Source organism: Apostichopus japonicus, chromosome 3 (genome assembly GCF_037975245.1).
Source record: "Apostichopus japonicus isolate 1M-3 chromosome 3, ASM3797524v1, whole genome shotgun sequence".
Lineage (NCBI taxonomy): Eukaryota > Metazoa > Echinodermata > Holothuroidea > Aspidochirotida > Stichopodidae > Apostichopus > Apostichopus japonicus.
In genome coordinates, this window is record NC_092563.1 from 132714 (window position 1) to 147257 (window position 14544).

At 34.9% G+C, this 14544-nt stretch overlaps 1 protein-coding gene across 2 annotated transcripts in view; it reads right to left on the reverse strand.

Moving 5' to 3' along the window:
- LOC139958634 (maestro heat-like repeat-containing protein family member 1) overlaps positions 1–14544 on the reverse strand; it is a 54656-nt gene that overhangs the window by 10794 nt on the left and 29318 nt on the right. For both annotated transcript variants that reach the window (XM_071955857.1, XM_071955865.1), the window contains 10 exons: positions 13552–13754; positions 12709–12949; positions 11888–11998; positions 11318–11453; positions 8999–9111; positions 8196–8348; positions 2753–2907; positions 1869–2034; positions 674–897; positions 44–181 (listed from right to left, as the gene is read on the reverse strand). In XM_071955857.1, the coding sequence (XP_071811958.1) occupies positions 44–181; positions 674–897; positions 1869–2034; positions 2753–2907; positions 8196–8348; positions 8999–9111; positions 11318–11453; positions 11888–11998; positions 12709–12949; positions 13552–13754 (1640 nt within the window). The remainder of the gene's footprint in view (positions 1–43; positions 182–673; positions 898–1868; positions 2035–2752; positions 2908–8195; positions 8349–8998; positions 9112–11317; positions 11454–11887; positions 11999–12708; positions 12950–13551; positions 13755–14544) is intronic.

A 14544-nucleotide genomic window follows, 5' to 3' on the forward strand; every position in this document is an offset into this window, starting at 1 on the left:
ACCATTCACACAATTAGCCTAGTTATATCATTTTGTAACTCACTTTGCAAGATGATTGACTCCTTCTAAGAAATCTTCTTCTGTGGCAAGTTTATTCCAGACATTTTGTTGTTCCATAAACTTGACTAAGTCTGGACTTTGGCTTCGCAATATTAAAGCTTCCATACACTGTATTCCTAGTCTGTAAAGAATATATCACCGCAATCGAGGAGAAAAAATGAATCTCAACAGTTGAATAATTTAAAAACTTAATAAATAGAAAATATAATAAAAGAATTTTGCTGGAAGAAAGTATAGCGAGAGATTAATGAAAAAATGTAATAACTTAAAAAATACTAACAATTGTCCAGAGAGAGTTATCTAGTGGCATAAACTGTAGTGTTTACCTACAGATTTGATGATAAGCATATCTGAATGCCTTATCAGGACTAGTAAAAACTGAACAGCCTCTGCTTTACCACCATGTTTGCCCCCTCCCACCCATATACAGCTTTTAAAACAGAGTTACACCCAATAGCACATTTGCTGCCTGACCCTCTAAAAACTATTTTTCAGCAATAATTTAAGCTAGCCTTCTAATCCGGACAATCAGGGGATGGAAGACACAAGGAAAGTAATTTGACAAAGAAGTCTTTGTGAAGTTTTGAAAGGTCTAGTTGGTAAGTTAACTCACTGAGATGGTTTAAGAGATGACATTGCACTGTTTATTGCTTTTCTCTCTTTGCTTGTTAAACTGTCTTGTCTCTGATGTTGGTTTGTGTTCATGCTAGGAGCCTTGACGTCCCCCACACAGGATCCATTGTAGGTGAGTACACTGGCAAATAAACGGTGGAATTGCTCAACCAACACTCCTTCAGACTCTTCTACTTGGAATGTCTCAAACAAAACACAGATCACCTGGAATTGATGACAGAATAAGAAATAAAATAAGGGTTAAAGAAAAGCTGTTAACAAAGTACATCTACATGTCAATGTATCAAAAAAAAAATCTGGTCTTAGAGAGTGCTTAGAAAGTTGCAGAGAATATATAACAGACAAACACTATGTCATGCATACTTTGTAAATGATTTGCAATATTTTATAACCAAAGTCAACATCACTGCAAAGTTGTATCTAGCAATAATTAGGGTAGGCATCATTTTGTGTTGAAAAAGGGTCCATTGGCCTTTCAACAGAGTCATAAATTGCAGTTTCAAGAAAGCAGACATTACCATGACAAACACAGGCATGATAAAATCCGTTCTGGCAGTACTTATTATTTTATATTATTTATATCCTGTTGTTAGCTTTAGATCCAAACTAAGGAAATTCCTTTCTGTTTTGGCCTTTTGTTAGTTTGTAGAACTCATGCTTTGTCTTTAAGATCTCATGTTTTAGATCATAGCGCTTCTGGATGTTTAGTTAGCACTATACAAGTGTACTACTTTTAGTAGCATTATTGAATCATGAAACCTTGATAGGTTGAATTCAATTCAGTGTGTGGGTACTTATCATACTTGGTTGCTGCTGGGGACAATGTGCTTGTCCTTGGTGATATGTCTTTAATTTGTCATAGTGACTACTGGTGAGACAAGAAGTTAATGAAGTTTTGCAAAATAACAAAAAAGAAGTTAGACAATCATAATTTGCTTGACTTTAAAATGAACAATGTGCTATTATTCCACACTAACTTTCTATGTTCCATTTCTTGACCTACTATTTTGAAAACAAGCAGGTGATTATAAACAGAATTATGAAAGAGTTGCCATAAAATGAAACATTATACTTTGCCTTCAATATGACGATATAAATGTAAGCAATGCAAACACCACATGCCAAACAATATCAATGTTGACACATGATGTATATTTGATACTTTTTAAACTCACTGTTAATGGAAGCAATGCTGCTGTCCTGGACAAAACCTGTTTGGACTTGTTGTCAAGCTTCTCTTCATAATGGATGTTCCTGGCTAAGATATCCAGACACCTCTCATAGATGGACTCCAGCAGAGATGCGTCTCTGGCTAAGGTTCTCCAACACTCCGTTATATGTCTGTCGAATGGCAAACAATTATAAACTAAACAATGACAGCGAAATCTGCTAAACAAACCCATCAAAGAGAAGCCTGTGTTGATAACGTGTAAGAAAGGAGGCCTAAAACAGTGGCTGAAATTTCAGTCCAATGAAGATTCCTTTCTAAGACAAAGGGTGTACAAAAGGACTACCTCTTATCATGAGTTCCTCTTATCATTAACCCAGCTCTCCCAGTTATGAATTTGCAGACTTTGTCAGTCTGTCTCATAGGTAGTTCCTACTGAAATCAAAATAACAAGACCGACAGTTTTCATCAATACTTTAAATCCACTATCCTCTCTTCCTTTTCTCATTTGAATACCTAAATCATGACAATACAAACCAGTACCTTTCGTAGAAACAAAACAAAAACACCAATATAAGTAGATACATAAGAAATGACACATGAAAGTTAATCACATTACTTTCTAATATCCAATATATTAATGTTGAAACAATGGTATTAAGTTATTAACAGATGCTAAGATTACAATTAGTCTAAGATTGCATTTAATTTAATGTTTTCAATTAAATAAACTATAAACAAATAGCTCATACTGTGTGGTTAATTAGACAGTATACATGTAACAAAACTATGGTGCTAAGAGCTTGAACTACTGCATAACAACTCTGAAATTAAAAAAAGAGGACTTGTGAGGAGGGATTGTCAAGAACAACAGATACAGTATTGACTTACTCATCTAGTGGAAGTGGATAATTAAACAAGGCTTCCATGACAAGAAAGAGATGGCTAGTAGATAGAGTCCTTATAGCTCTAAAGGTACCAGTCCGTGTTTGGGCATACTGAAGAATGAGAAGCTTGTCATGTAAGGAATTTACGATATCAGCAACCTGTAATAAACAAAGACAAAATTAGGTATTAGGGTAATCAAAAGATAAGCTCTGTTTATCTATAGTTTCAGGCAGCTGTATTACTTGTACTGTTTGGTTACATGAGGGTAATCAAAAGATAAGCTCTGTTGATCTATAGTTTCAGACAGCTGTATTACTTGTACTGTTTGGTTACATGAGGGTAATCAAAAGATAAGCTCTGTTGATCTATAGTTTCAGACAGCTGTATTACTTGTACTGTTTGGTTACATGAGGGTAATCAAAAGATAAGCTCTGTTTATCTATAGTTTCAGACAGCTGTATTATTTGTACTGTTTGGTTACATGAGGGTAATCAAAAGATAAGCTCTGTTGATCTATAGTTTCAGACAGCTGTATTACTTGTACTGTTTGGTTACATGAGGGTAATCAAAAGATAAGCTCTGTTGATCTATAGTTTCAGACAGCTGTATTACTTGTACTGTTTGGTTACATGAGGGTAATCAAAAGATAAGCTCTGTTGATCTATAGTTTCAGGCAGCTGTATTACTTGTACTGTTTGGTTACATGAGGGTAATCAAAAGATAAGCTCTGTTGATCTATAGTTTCAGACAGCTGTATTACTTGTACTGTTTGGTTACATGAGGGTAATCAAAAGATAAGCTCTGTTGATCTATAGTTTCAGACAGCTGTATTACTTGTACTGTTTGGTTACATGAGGGTAATCAAAAGATAAGCTCTGTTTATCTATAGTTTCAGGCAGCTGTATTACTTGTACTGTTTGGTTACATGAGGGTAATCAAAAGATAAGCTCTGTTCATCTATAGTTTCAGACAGCTGTATTACTTGTACTGTTTGGTTACATGAGGGTAATCAAAAGATAAGCTCTGTTTATCTATAGTTTCAGACAGCTGTATTACTGGTACTGTTTGGTTACATGAGGGTAATCAAAAGATAAGCTCTGTTTATCTATAGTTTCAGGCAGCTGTATTACTGGTACTGTTTGGTTACATGAGGGTAATCAAAAGATAAGCTCTGTTGATCTATAGTTTCAGACAGCTGTATTACTTGTACTGTTTGGTTACATGAGGGTAATCAAAAGATAAGCTCTGTTGATCTATAGTTTCAGACAGCTGTATTACTTGTACTGTTTGGTTACATGAGGGTAATCAAAAGATAAGCTCTGTTGATCTATAGTTTCAGACAGCTGTATTACTTGTACTGTTTGGTTACATGAGGGTAATCAAAAGATAAGCTCTGTTGATCTATAGTTTCAGACAGCTGTATTACTTGTACTGTTTGGTTACATGAGGGTAATCAAAAGATAAGCTCTGTTTATCTATAGTTTCAGACAGCTGCATTACTTGTACTGTTTGGTTACATGAGGGTAATCAAAAGACTGTTAATATTTATAGTTTCAGACAGCTGTATTACTTGTACTGTTTGGTTACATGAGGGTAATCAAAAGATAAGCTCTGTTGATCTATAGTTTCAGACAGCTGTATTACTTGTACTGTTTGGTTACATGAGGGTAATCAAAAGATAAGCTCTGTTGATCTATAGTTTCAGACAGCTGTATTACTTGTACTGTTTGGTTACATGAGGGTAATCAAAAGATAAGCTCTGTTGATCTATAGTTTCAGACAGCTGTATTACTTGTACTGTTTGGTTACATGAGGGTAATCAAAAGATAAGCTCTGTTGATCTATAGTTTCAGACAGCTGTATTACTTGTACTGTTTGGTTACATGAGGGTAATCAAAAGATAAGCTCTGTTGATCTATAGTTTCAGGCAGCTGTATTACTTGTACTGTTTGGTTACATGAGGGTAATCAAAAGATAAGCTCTGTTGATCTATAGTTTCAGACAGCTGTATTACTTGTACTGTTTGGTTACATGAGGGTAATCAAAAGATAAGCTCTGTTTATCTATAGTTTCAGACAGCTGCATTACTTTTACTGTTTGGTTACATGAGGGTAATCAAAAGACTGTTAATATTTATAGTTTCAGACAGCTGTATTACTTGTACTGTTTGGTTACATGAGGGTAATCAAAAGATAAGCTCTGTTGATCTATAGTTTCAGACAGCTGTATTACTTGTACTGTTTGGTTACATGAGGGTAATCAAAAGATAAGCTCTGTTGATCTATAGTTTCAGACAGCTGTATTACTTGTACTGTTTGGTTACATGAGGGTAATCAAAAGATAAGCTCTGTTGATCTATAGTTTCAGACAGCTGTATTACTTGTACTGTTTGGTTACATGAGGGTAATCAAAAGATAAGCTCTGTTTATCTATAGTTTCAGACAGCTGCATTACTTTTACTGTTTGGTTACATGAGGGTAATCAAAAGACTGTTAATATTTATAGTTTCAGACAGCTGTATTACTTGTACTGTTTGGTTACATGAGGGTAATCAAAAGATAAGCTCTGTTGATCTATAGTTTCAGACAGCTGTATTACTTGTACTGTTTGGTTACATGAGGGTAATCAAAAGATAAGCTCTGTTGATCTATAGTTTCAGACAGCTGTATTACTTGTACTGTTTGGTTACATGAGGGTAATCAAAAGATAAGCTCTGTTGATCTATAGTTTCAGACAGCTGTATTACTTGTACTGTTTGGTTACATGAGGGTAATCAAAAGATAAGCTCTGTTGATCTATAGTTTCAGGCAGCTGTATTACTTGTACTGTTTGGTTACATGAGGGTAATCAAAAGATAAGCTCTGTTGATCTATAGTTTCAGACAGCTGTATTACTTGTACTGTTTGGTTACATGAGGGTAATCAAAAGATAAGCTCTGTTTATCTATAGTTTCAGACAGCTGCATTACTTTTACTGTTTGGTTACATGAGGGTAATCAAAAGACTGTTAATATTTATAGTTTCAGACAGCTGTATTACTTTTACTGTTTGGTTACATGAGGGTAATCAAAAGATAAGCTCTGTTGATCTATAGTTTCAGACAGCTGTATTACTTGTACTGTTTGGTTACATGAGGGTAATCAAAAGATAAGCTCTGTTGATCTATAGTTTCAGACAGCTGTATTACTTGTACTGTTTGGTTACATGAGGGTAATCAAAAGATAAGCTCTGTTGATCTATAGTTTCAGACAGCTGTATTACTTGTACTGTTTGGTTACATGAGGGTAATCAAAAGATAAGCTCTGTTGATCTATAGTTTCAGACAGCTGTATTACTTGTACTGTTTGGTTACATGAGGGTAATCAAAAGATAAGCTCTGTTTATCTATAGTTTCAGACAGCTGTATTATTTGTACTGTTTGGTTACATGAGGGTAATCAAAAGATAAGCTCTGTTGATCTATAGTTTCAGACAGCTGTATTACTTGTACTGTTTGGTTACATGAGGGTAATCAAAAGATAAGCTCTGTTGATCTATAGTTTCAGACAGCTGTATTACTTGTACTGTTTGGTTACATGAGGGTAATCAAAAGATAAGCTCTGTTGATCTATAGTTTCAGGCAGCTGTATTACTTGTACTGTTTGGTTACATGAGGGTAATCAAAAGATAAGCTCTGTTTATCTATAGTTTCAGACAGCTGTATTACTTGTACTGTTTGGTTACATGAGGGTAATCAAAAGATAAGCTCTGTTGATCTATAGTTTCAGACAGCTGTATTACTTGTACTGTTTGGTTACATGAGGGTAATCAAAAGATAAGCTCTGTTGATCTATAGTTTCAGACAGCTGTATTACTTGTACTGTTTGGTTACATGAGGGTAATCAAAAGATAAGCTCTGTTGATCTATAGTTTCAGGCAGCTGTATTACTTGTACTGTTTGGTTACATGAGGGTAATCAAAAGATAAGCTCTGTTTATCTATAGTTTCAGACAGCTGTATTACTTGTACTGTTTGGTTACATGAGGGTAATCAAAAGATAAGCTCTGTTCATCTATAGTTTCAGACAGCTGTATTACTGGTACTGTTTGGTTACATGAGGGTAATCAAAAGATAAGCTCTGTTTATCTATAGTTTCAGGCAGCTGTATTACTGGTACTGTTTGGTTACATGAGGGTAATCAAAAGATAAGCTCTGTTTATCTATAGTTTCAGACAGCTGTATTACTTGTACTGTTTGGTTACATGAGGGTAATCAAAAGATAAGCTCTGTTGATCTATAGTTTCAGACAGCTGTATTACTTGTACTGTTTGGTTACATGAGGGTAATCAAAAGATAAGCTCTGTTGATCTATAGTTTCAGACAGCTGTATTACTTGTACTGTTTGGTTACATGAGGGTAATCAAAAGATAAGCTCTGTTTATCTATAGTTTCAGACAGCTGCATTACTTTTACTGTTTGGTTACATGAGGGTAATCAAAAGACTGTTAATATTTATAGTTTCAGACAGCTGTATTACTTGTACTGTTTGGTTACATGAGGGTAATCAAAAGATAAGCTCTGTTGATCTATAGTTTCAGACAGCTGTATTACTTGTACTGTTTGGTTACATGAGGGTAATCAAAAGATAAGCTCTGTTGATCTATAGTTTCAGACAGCTGTATTACTTGTACTGTTTGGTTACATGAGGGTAATCAAAAGATAAGCTCTGTTGATCTATAGTTTCAGACAGCTGTATTACTTGTACTGTTTGGTTACATGAGGGTAATCAAAAGATAAGCTCTGTTTATCTATAGTTTCAGACAGCTGCATTACTTTTACTGTTTGGTTACATGAGGGTAATCAAAAGACTGTTAATATTTATAGTTTCAGACAGCTGTATTACTTGTACTGTTTGGTTACATGAGGGTAATCAAAAGATAAGCTCTGTTGATCTATAGTTTCAGACAGCTGTATTACTTGTACTGTTTGGTTACATGAGGGTAATCAAAAGATAAGCTCTGTTGATCTATAGTTTCAGACAGCTGTATTACTTGTACTGTTTGGTTACATGAGGGTAATCAAAAGATAAGCTCTGTTGATCTATAGTTTCAGGCAGCTGTATTACTTGTACTGTTTGGTTACATGAGGGTAATCAAAAGATAAGCTATGTTTATCTATAGTTTCAGACAGCTGCATTACTTTTACTGTTTGGTTACATGAGGGTAATCAAAAGACTGTTAATATTTATAGTTTCAGACAGCTGTATTACTGTTTGGTTACATGAGGGTAATCAAAAGATAAGCTCTAAGGGGAAACGGGGAGGGGAAAGGGATAGGGGGAAGGGAAAGTGGAGGGAGAAGGGGAAAAGGGAAGGGAGAAGGGGAAAAGGGACAGGGTAGGTGGAAGGAAAGGGAAAGGAGTCCAAGTAAAGAAGTTAATCATCCACAAAACTTCAGCAAAATAACTTACATATCCCATCATTTCGCTACCCCTGGTCTTGAACATAGTATTCATGACCACACATGTACCACTTGAGCAGTGCGACTGTGCATCAAGGAGGCCCTCTATTAGCAAGAACACAAAAGCCTGTAGTTGGTCTTGAGGTATCTTCTTTGCTAGAACCTGTTTAACAGAAAATGAATTTGTTTGATCTGTCTGCATCAACAACTTTCCTGCCAGGTTGGGCTGGCTTCATGGATTATAATCTTAATATGTATAACACCCAGTGAATTTGGTAAAACTGGTGATAAGCTTTAATAAACAGCTGCATACTTCAATGAAATGTAATAAAGCAAAAGAAGAGCATAAAATCATGTAAAATATATAACAATATATCAACATAATTAAAGAAATAAGATGGATATTTTATAACACATAAAAGTATGACATCAATTTGATGAGATTAACAACTTTTGGTCACAAGCTTTGTTGAACAGTGTTTCTGTTTTCTGGTGTCTGTCATATTTAAAAAAAAAATATATTGTTTCTGTGTGTGTCTGTACAATCATATGAGAAATAAATCATTTAAGAAGTAAAAAAGTGATTATTATTCTTTAAAAACACACTTTGGGCATCTTTACATTACCTATGTTGCTAGAAGATTACATAATGACATTTTTCTAGTTATCTTAGTTTTACCTTGGAGAGAATACTGATATTGTTAAACAATCCTTGAGGATCACTTGTATCTGATCTCTGTTTCAAGATGGTTTCCATTACCTATGTTGCTAGAAGATAACATGGTGACATTTTTCTAATAATCTTAGTTTTACCTTGGAGAGATCACTGATATTGTTAAACAATCCTTGAGGATCACTTGTATCTGATCTCTGCTTCAAGATGGTCAAAGCTTCTACCAATTTGTCCTCGTAATCAGCAGCTTTACCTGAGGCAGAGAAAAAAAACAAAAATACAGATTTGTTGCTTTGCTGTGTGCCTTTAAAGTATCTCTTTTCAACAGAAAGGTATTAGAACTGGAAACAATTTAAAACTCCTAAAACAAAGCTTGATATCTCTCTAATAAAGGTTAATTTATCTCATGTTAAAGGTCAAATCAGGTCATAAACCAGTTCTGTCTAGGGTTGAGGTATATTTTAATGCTGTTGTCATGCTTTCACCTGAAACTGACTTGACAGGGAGCAATAACTTATAGTGAACAGTAGGTATGCATGTTACTTACTATTGCTAGTGGGTTTAGAAATGTTCATTTGAAGGTAACTTACTATTGCTAGTGGGTTTAAAAATGATAGTTTGAAGGTAACTTACTATTGCTAGGTTTAGAGCAATAACTTATAGTGAACAGTAGGTATGCATGTTACTTACTATTGCTAGTGGGTTTAGAAATGTTCATTTGAAGGTAACTTACTATTGCTAGTGGGTTTAGAAATGTTTGTTTGTAGGTAACTTACTATTGCTAGTGGGTTTATAAATGTTCATTTGAAGGTAACTTACTATTGCTAGTGGGTTTAGAAATGTTCATTTGAAGGTAACTTACTATTGCTAGGTTTAGAAATGTTTGTTTGTAGGTAACTTACTATTGCTAGTGGGTTTATAAATGTTCATTTGAAGGTAACTTACTATTGCTAGGTTTAGAAATGTTTGTTTGTAGGTAACTTACTATTGCTAGTGGGTTTAGAAATGTTCATTTGAAGGTAACTTACTATTGCTAGGTTTAGAAATGTTTGTTTGTAGGTAACTTACTATTGCTAGTGGGTTTAGAAATGTTCATTTGAAGGTAACTTACTATTGCTAGGTTTAGAAATGTTTGTTTGTAGGTAACTTACTATTGCTAGTGGGTTTAGAAATGTTCATTTGAAGGTAACTTACTATTGCTAGGTTTAGAAATGTTTGTTTGTAGGTAACTTACTATTGCTAGTGGGTTTATAAATGTTCATTTGAAGGTAACTTACTATTGCTAGGTTTAGAAATGTTTGTTTGTAGGTAACTTACTATTGCTAGTGGGTTTAGAAATGTTCATTTGAAGGTAACTTACTATTGCTAGGTTTAGAAATGTTCGTTTGAAGGTAACTTACTATTGCTAGTGGGTTTAGATATGATACGATAGTTTAAAGGTAACTTACAATTGCTAGTGGGTTTAGATATGGTAGTTTGAAGGTAACTTACAATTGCTAGTGGATTTAGATATGATAGTTTGAAGGTAACTTACTATTGCTAGTGGGTTTAGATATGACAGTTTGAAGGTAACTTACTATTGCTAGTGGGTGTAGATATGATAGCTTGAAGGTAACTTACTATTGCTAGGTTTAGAAATGTTTGTTTGTAGGTAACTTACTATTGCTAGTGGGTTTAGAAATGTTCATTTGAAGGTAACTTACTATTGCTAGTGGGTTTAGATATGATAGTTTGAAGGTAACTTACTATTGCTAGTGGGTTTAGATATGGTAGTTTGAAGGTAACTTACTATTGCTAGTGGTTGTAGATATGATGGTTGGAAGGTAACTTACTATAGTTAGTGGGTGTATATATGATAGTTTGAATGTAACTTACTATTGCTATAGGGTTTAGATATGATAGTTTGAAGGTAACTTACAATTGCTAGTGGGTTTAGATATGATAGCTTGAAGGTAACTTACTATTGCTAGTGGGTTTAGATATGATAGTTTGAAGGTAACTTCATTATAAGGAAATGCAAAGATTTTTCCAACTCAGATGCCATGATGAAGTCACTCACTCTGGTGTTGCCACTTAACTTTAAACATATGACATTCTAGCGATTAAGCATGCTGTTTGGATGTGTTTTTCACCTACTAATGAATCAAATTGGCAGTGTAAGGTTTTATTCCTTGAAGGAATATGAACTCCAAGTAATGATTTAATCTGTAATGTGGTATCCTATCTTCAAAAAAATAAACTAACAATTAATCTTAGATAATTATATCAGTAAATGAATAATGAAAACTGAAATTTTAGACAATGGAAAAGAACAAAGAAATTTATGGCCAGAACAGGATTGGAACCAGTGACCTATGGCTTGTAACCCAGACGCCCACTGGTTCTAATCCTGTTCTAGCCATAAATTTCTTTGGTCTTTTCCAATTAATTTTAGAGTTAACGAACAAGTCATTTGCTACCTTCATATCGCAGGGCGATCTTCAGAATCAATTGGCAGCTCTCCATCGCCAGGCCCCTTAACAGCAAATTCGGGTCAGAGCAACGAGGAACCAGACGGGCCAGGAATGGACCCATAAAGGTTACAGCAGAAGGACCCTGCATTTCAGTAATGAAATAGATGGCAATTTGACAAATCATAACAAAGTATAGCCTATGAAAATAACACAGGCACATCATAATAACACAGTGAAGATACAGACTTATCAAAATAAGGACTTCTACACTTTACAGGCCCTCTTTCAATTATAGAATATGATCAATAAAAGCAATCAAATCAATACAATCAATCAATGCTCTGTCACCAGCACTCATGACTAGAAATGATTAAACTTCTTCTTCTTAAATAGCAGGTTTTTCAACCAAAGAATATTTTGTGGAACACAAACATGTACATACTTTATGCTATGTGTATGAGAGGTATAAAGTTTAAACACACAGTGATATAAGCACAAAGGGAGCTTGACATAATTACAGTATCCACAGCACACCCACTCTATTACAGAGAGAAGTGTAAACAATTGCTGACTTACACCACCAACACTTGACAGGTTCTGCAAGTAGAACTCTAGCAAGTCTCTGAGAATGGTCACTGCTCTTAGTCTTTCTATTTCTTCTAAGGATAACATCCACAACTCAATATGCTAAAAGAACAATGGAAAATAAAAGTAAGATGGATACCATCACATTGCGATCACTCAAAGGAAATATATGCAAATTATGGTCAGTTACATAACGTACTGATGATTTCTTTTATAATCACATATTAACATCTTGTCTTCTTGTATTTTGCTTTCAACTTCTAAATTACAAAACAATCAGGAATATATAAAGGGGTTATTTTCACTTTTATTATAATTGTCAAACGACAATTATCCCTGCCTCCTCCACTTCACTATATGCATGTTCTCAGTTTCACATCACAAATCTTGGACTAAAACAAATTAAGTTGGCAATTGGTAAACTGTTTAAAGGCCTTGTAAAATCTAGTCAACTCTGCATAAATACACATCTGACATTCTTGGCCTGGTCATTTTCCCCTCTTGATTGCTCCTCTTTGACATTGTTTTTGCATGAACTCTGTGTCTGTTTAGGAGTGCATGAGAACTAGAATCCATAAAAGAACAGGCTGCTGATCATCAAAATTGTCAAAATTGAATGGACGAGTTCATTACGCCCACTAATTAGATAAGTTTGGGTGAAGAAATCTTCCCAAGTTTGTTTAGATTCATCAAATAGCCATCTCATCTGGATCAGTGTGTAGCACGTTCAGTAAAATTGCTGCAAAAATACTGGGATACATGAAATTTACATAATGACCCAAATTAAGTAATTACACCAACATTAACGATACCTTAAAAATATTCATAAATTCGTCTGGGACTAGTTTCTTTCTGAGTACTTCTTGTAACATCTGTTGTAGGCTATCCATAGATAAGCTCATCAAACGTTCCCATTCCTGGACCTGCTGATCTGAAATTTCATCTTTAGACTTTGGAGAGAGGAAGGGTCCATTCGGAAGAATAAACAAACAATCCGTGCCAGTCTTGATCAGGTCAAACATGTCAGCTTCATTCAAAGCTGGATCAAGTTTACTGCATTTTGTTAAGGTTTACTGGCTTCACAAGATGTCCCATCTTTATGTCCCCCAAAGTATAATCTAATCCTGTTTTTTTTTAGCAGGGAAGCTTGAAATTACAGAGTACATACAATCTTGCCTTGCCTTTAATGGTTGACTCTAGACCACTAACAGATGACAACATAATCAATACAAAATGGCTGAGTTTTTATACAGACCAAGGTTACAGATGATAGTTTCCATGGTAATATTTGGGGACCTAACTGGAAATTTTTAAATTTAACAAACTTGAATGCTTAAAAATAAAAAAAATTGAATCAACAAGGGAATAGGAATTTTAGGTTTTTTTTCCATAAAATTTATATATATTGGAATTTGGTGAGCATATTTCCTGATACAATCTTTATCTTGACAGAAAGGTAAAAAACTTGGGCTATCAAATTTACTTGCTGATTATGGAACTATGCAAATATGCAAACTGAAGGCCCCATTTTGAATTTTGGGGTTGAATGTTCCTCATAATAATGGTGTTACAAACTCGACTGTTACACATGACATAAGTATTGTAGCAGAACTTGTAGCAAACCTGCTATGACAACTGCTACTATAAAAGGATACACAAGTGTAGCACAAGCCTGCAATGCCAGGGCTCTTGTCTCATTGTTTAGTTCTTTCTTGCCTTCACCTTTCATGTACGCCTGCATATGGTTGATCAGAGATGTCTTCTTCTCAAATGGGTAATTTTTCTTCAAGTGATCTGGATGAAGTGACTTACCAATCAAATCCACTGCTCTGATCAAGTTCTGTTTCACAGAAGTATCCTAATCAAAGAAATATTTATAGAAATGTCCAGAGAAAATTAATTCATGTTGAGAGATTATGCAAAAAGAACTAGACCCACAAAAGACTTTTGAACAATAAATTTGAGCACATTAACACATGTTTGGTAGTGTGTTTCCACTTGTTCTTTGGAATTATGAAAGAGCGAAGCTGTTTGATGCAAGTTTTCTAGTACTATGAGCTTTCCTATTAAAGATGACTTGAGTTCTGCTAGCACGTGCAACAGACTTAGATTCTCCAAAACCCAAAAACAAAGTAAGAGCTTACTGCACACTGTCCAATTGACCAAGACCAAACTCAAGCATCTATACATGGAAAGTCTTGGATGGTCAGGCAGTGTGCACATGCTTAAGACTACAACTAATCAAGATTTTGCCAGAATCTTTTAGCCGCATCCCCTTCAGTCGGGAAAACTGAACAAGTAGCATTTTTCCAACTGGCAGTTGAAGTGTGTGACAAGTTACAACTACAACTGCTCAGTCTCAAAAAGTGTAGTCAACCATAGAAAAGTAATTTTGCATGTGATCTAACTGAGCACCAGTCCTTATCACGACGCAGTTCTGAAGTGTCTTTATCAGTCTTCTAGTATGCCATGGTCTCAGTTGAAAGGACATGGGTCTCAGTTGTAAGGATATGGGTCGTCACAACTATTGAAAACTAGGTTACCAACAGTCGAGTTGGGTCCCATTCAGTTGGAGCAGAGTACACTGTCTTTAATCTCATCCTCCTTTGAAAAAGCAGTGATGATGGTCTCACCAAATAGTTCAGCTT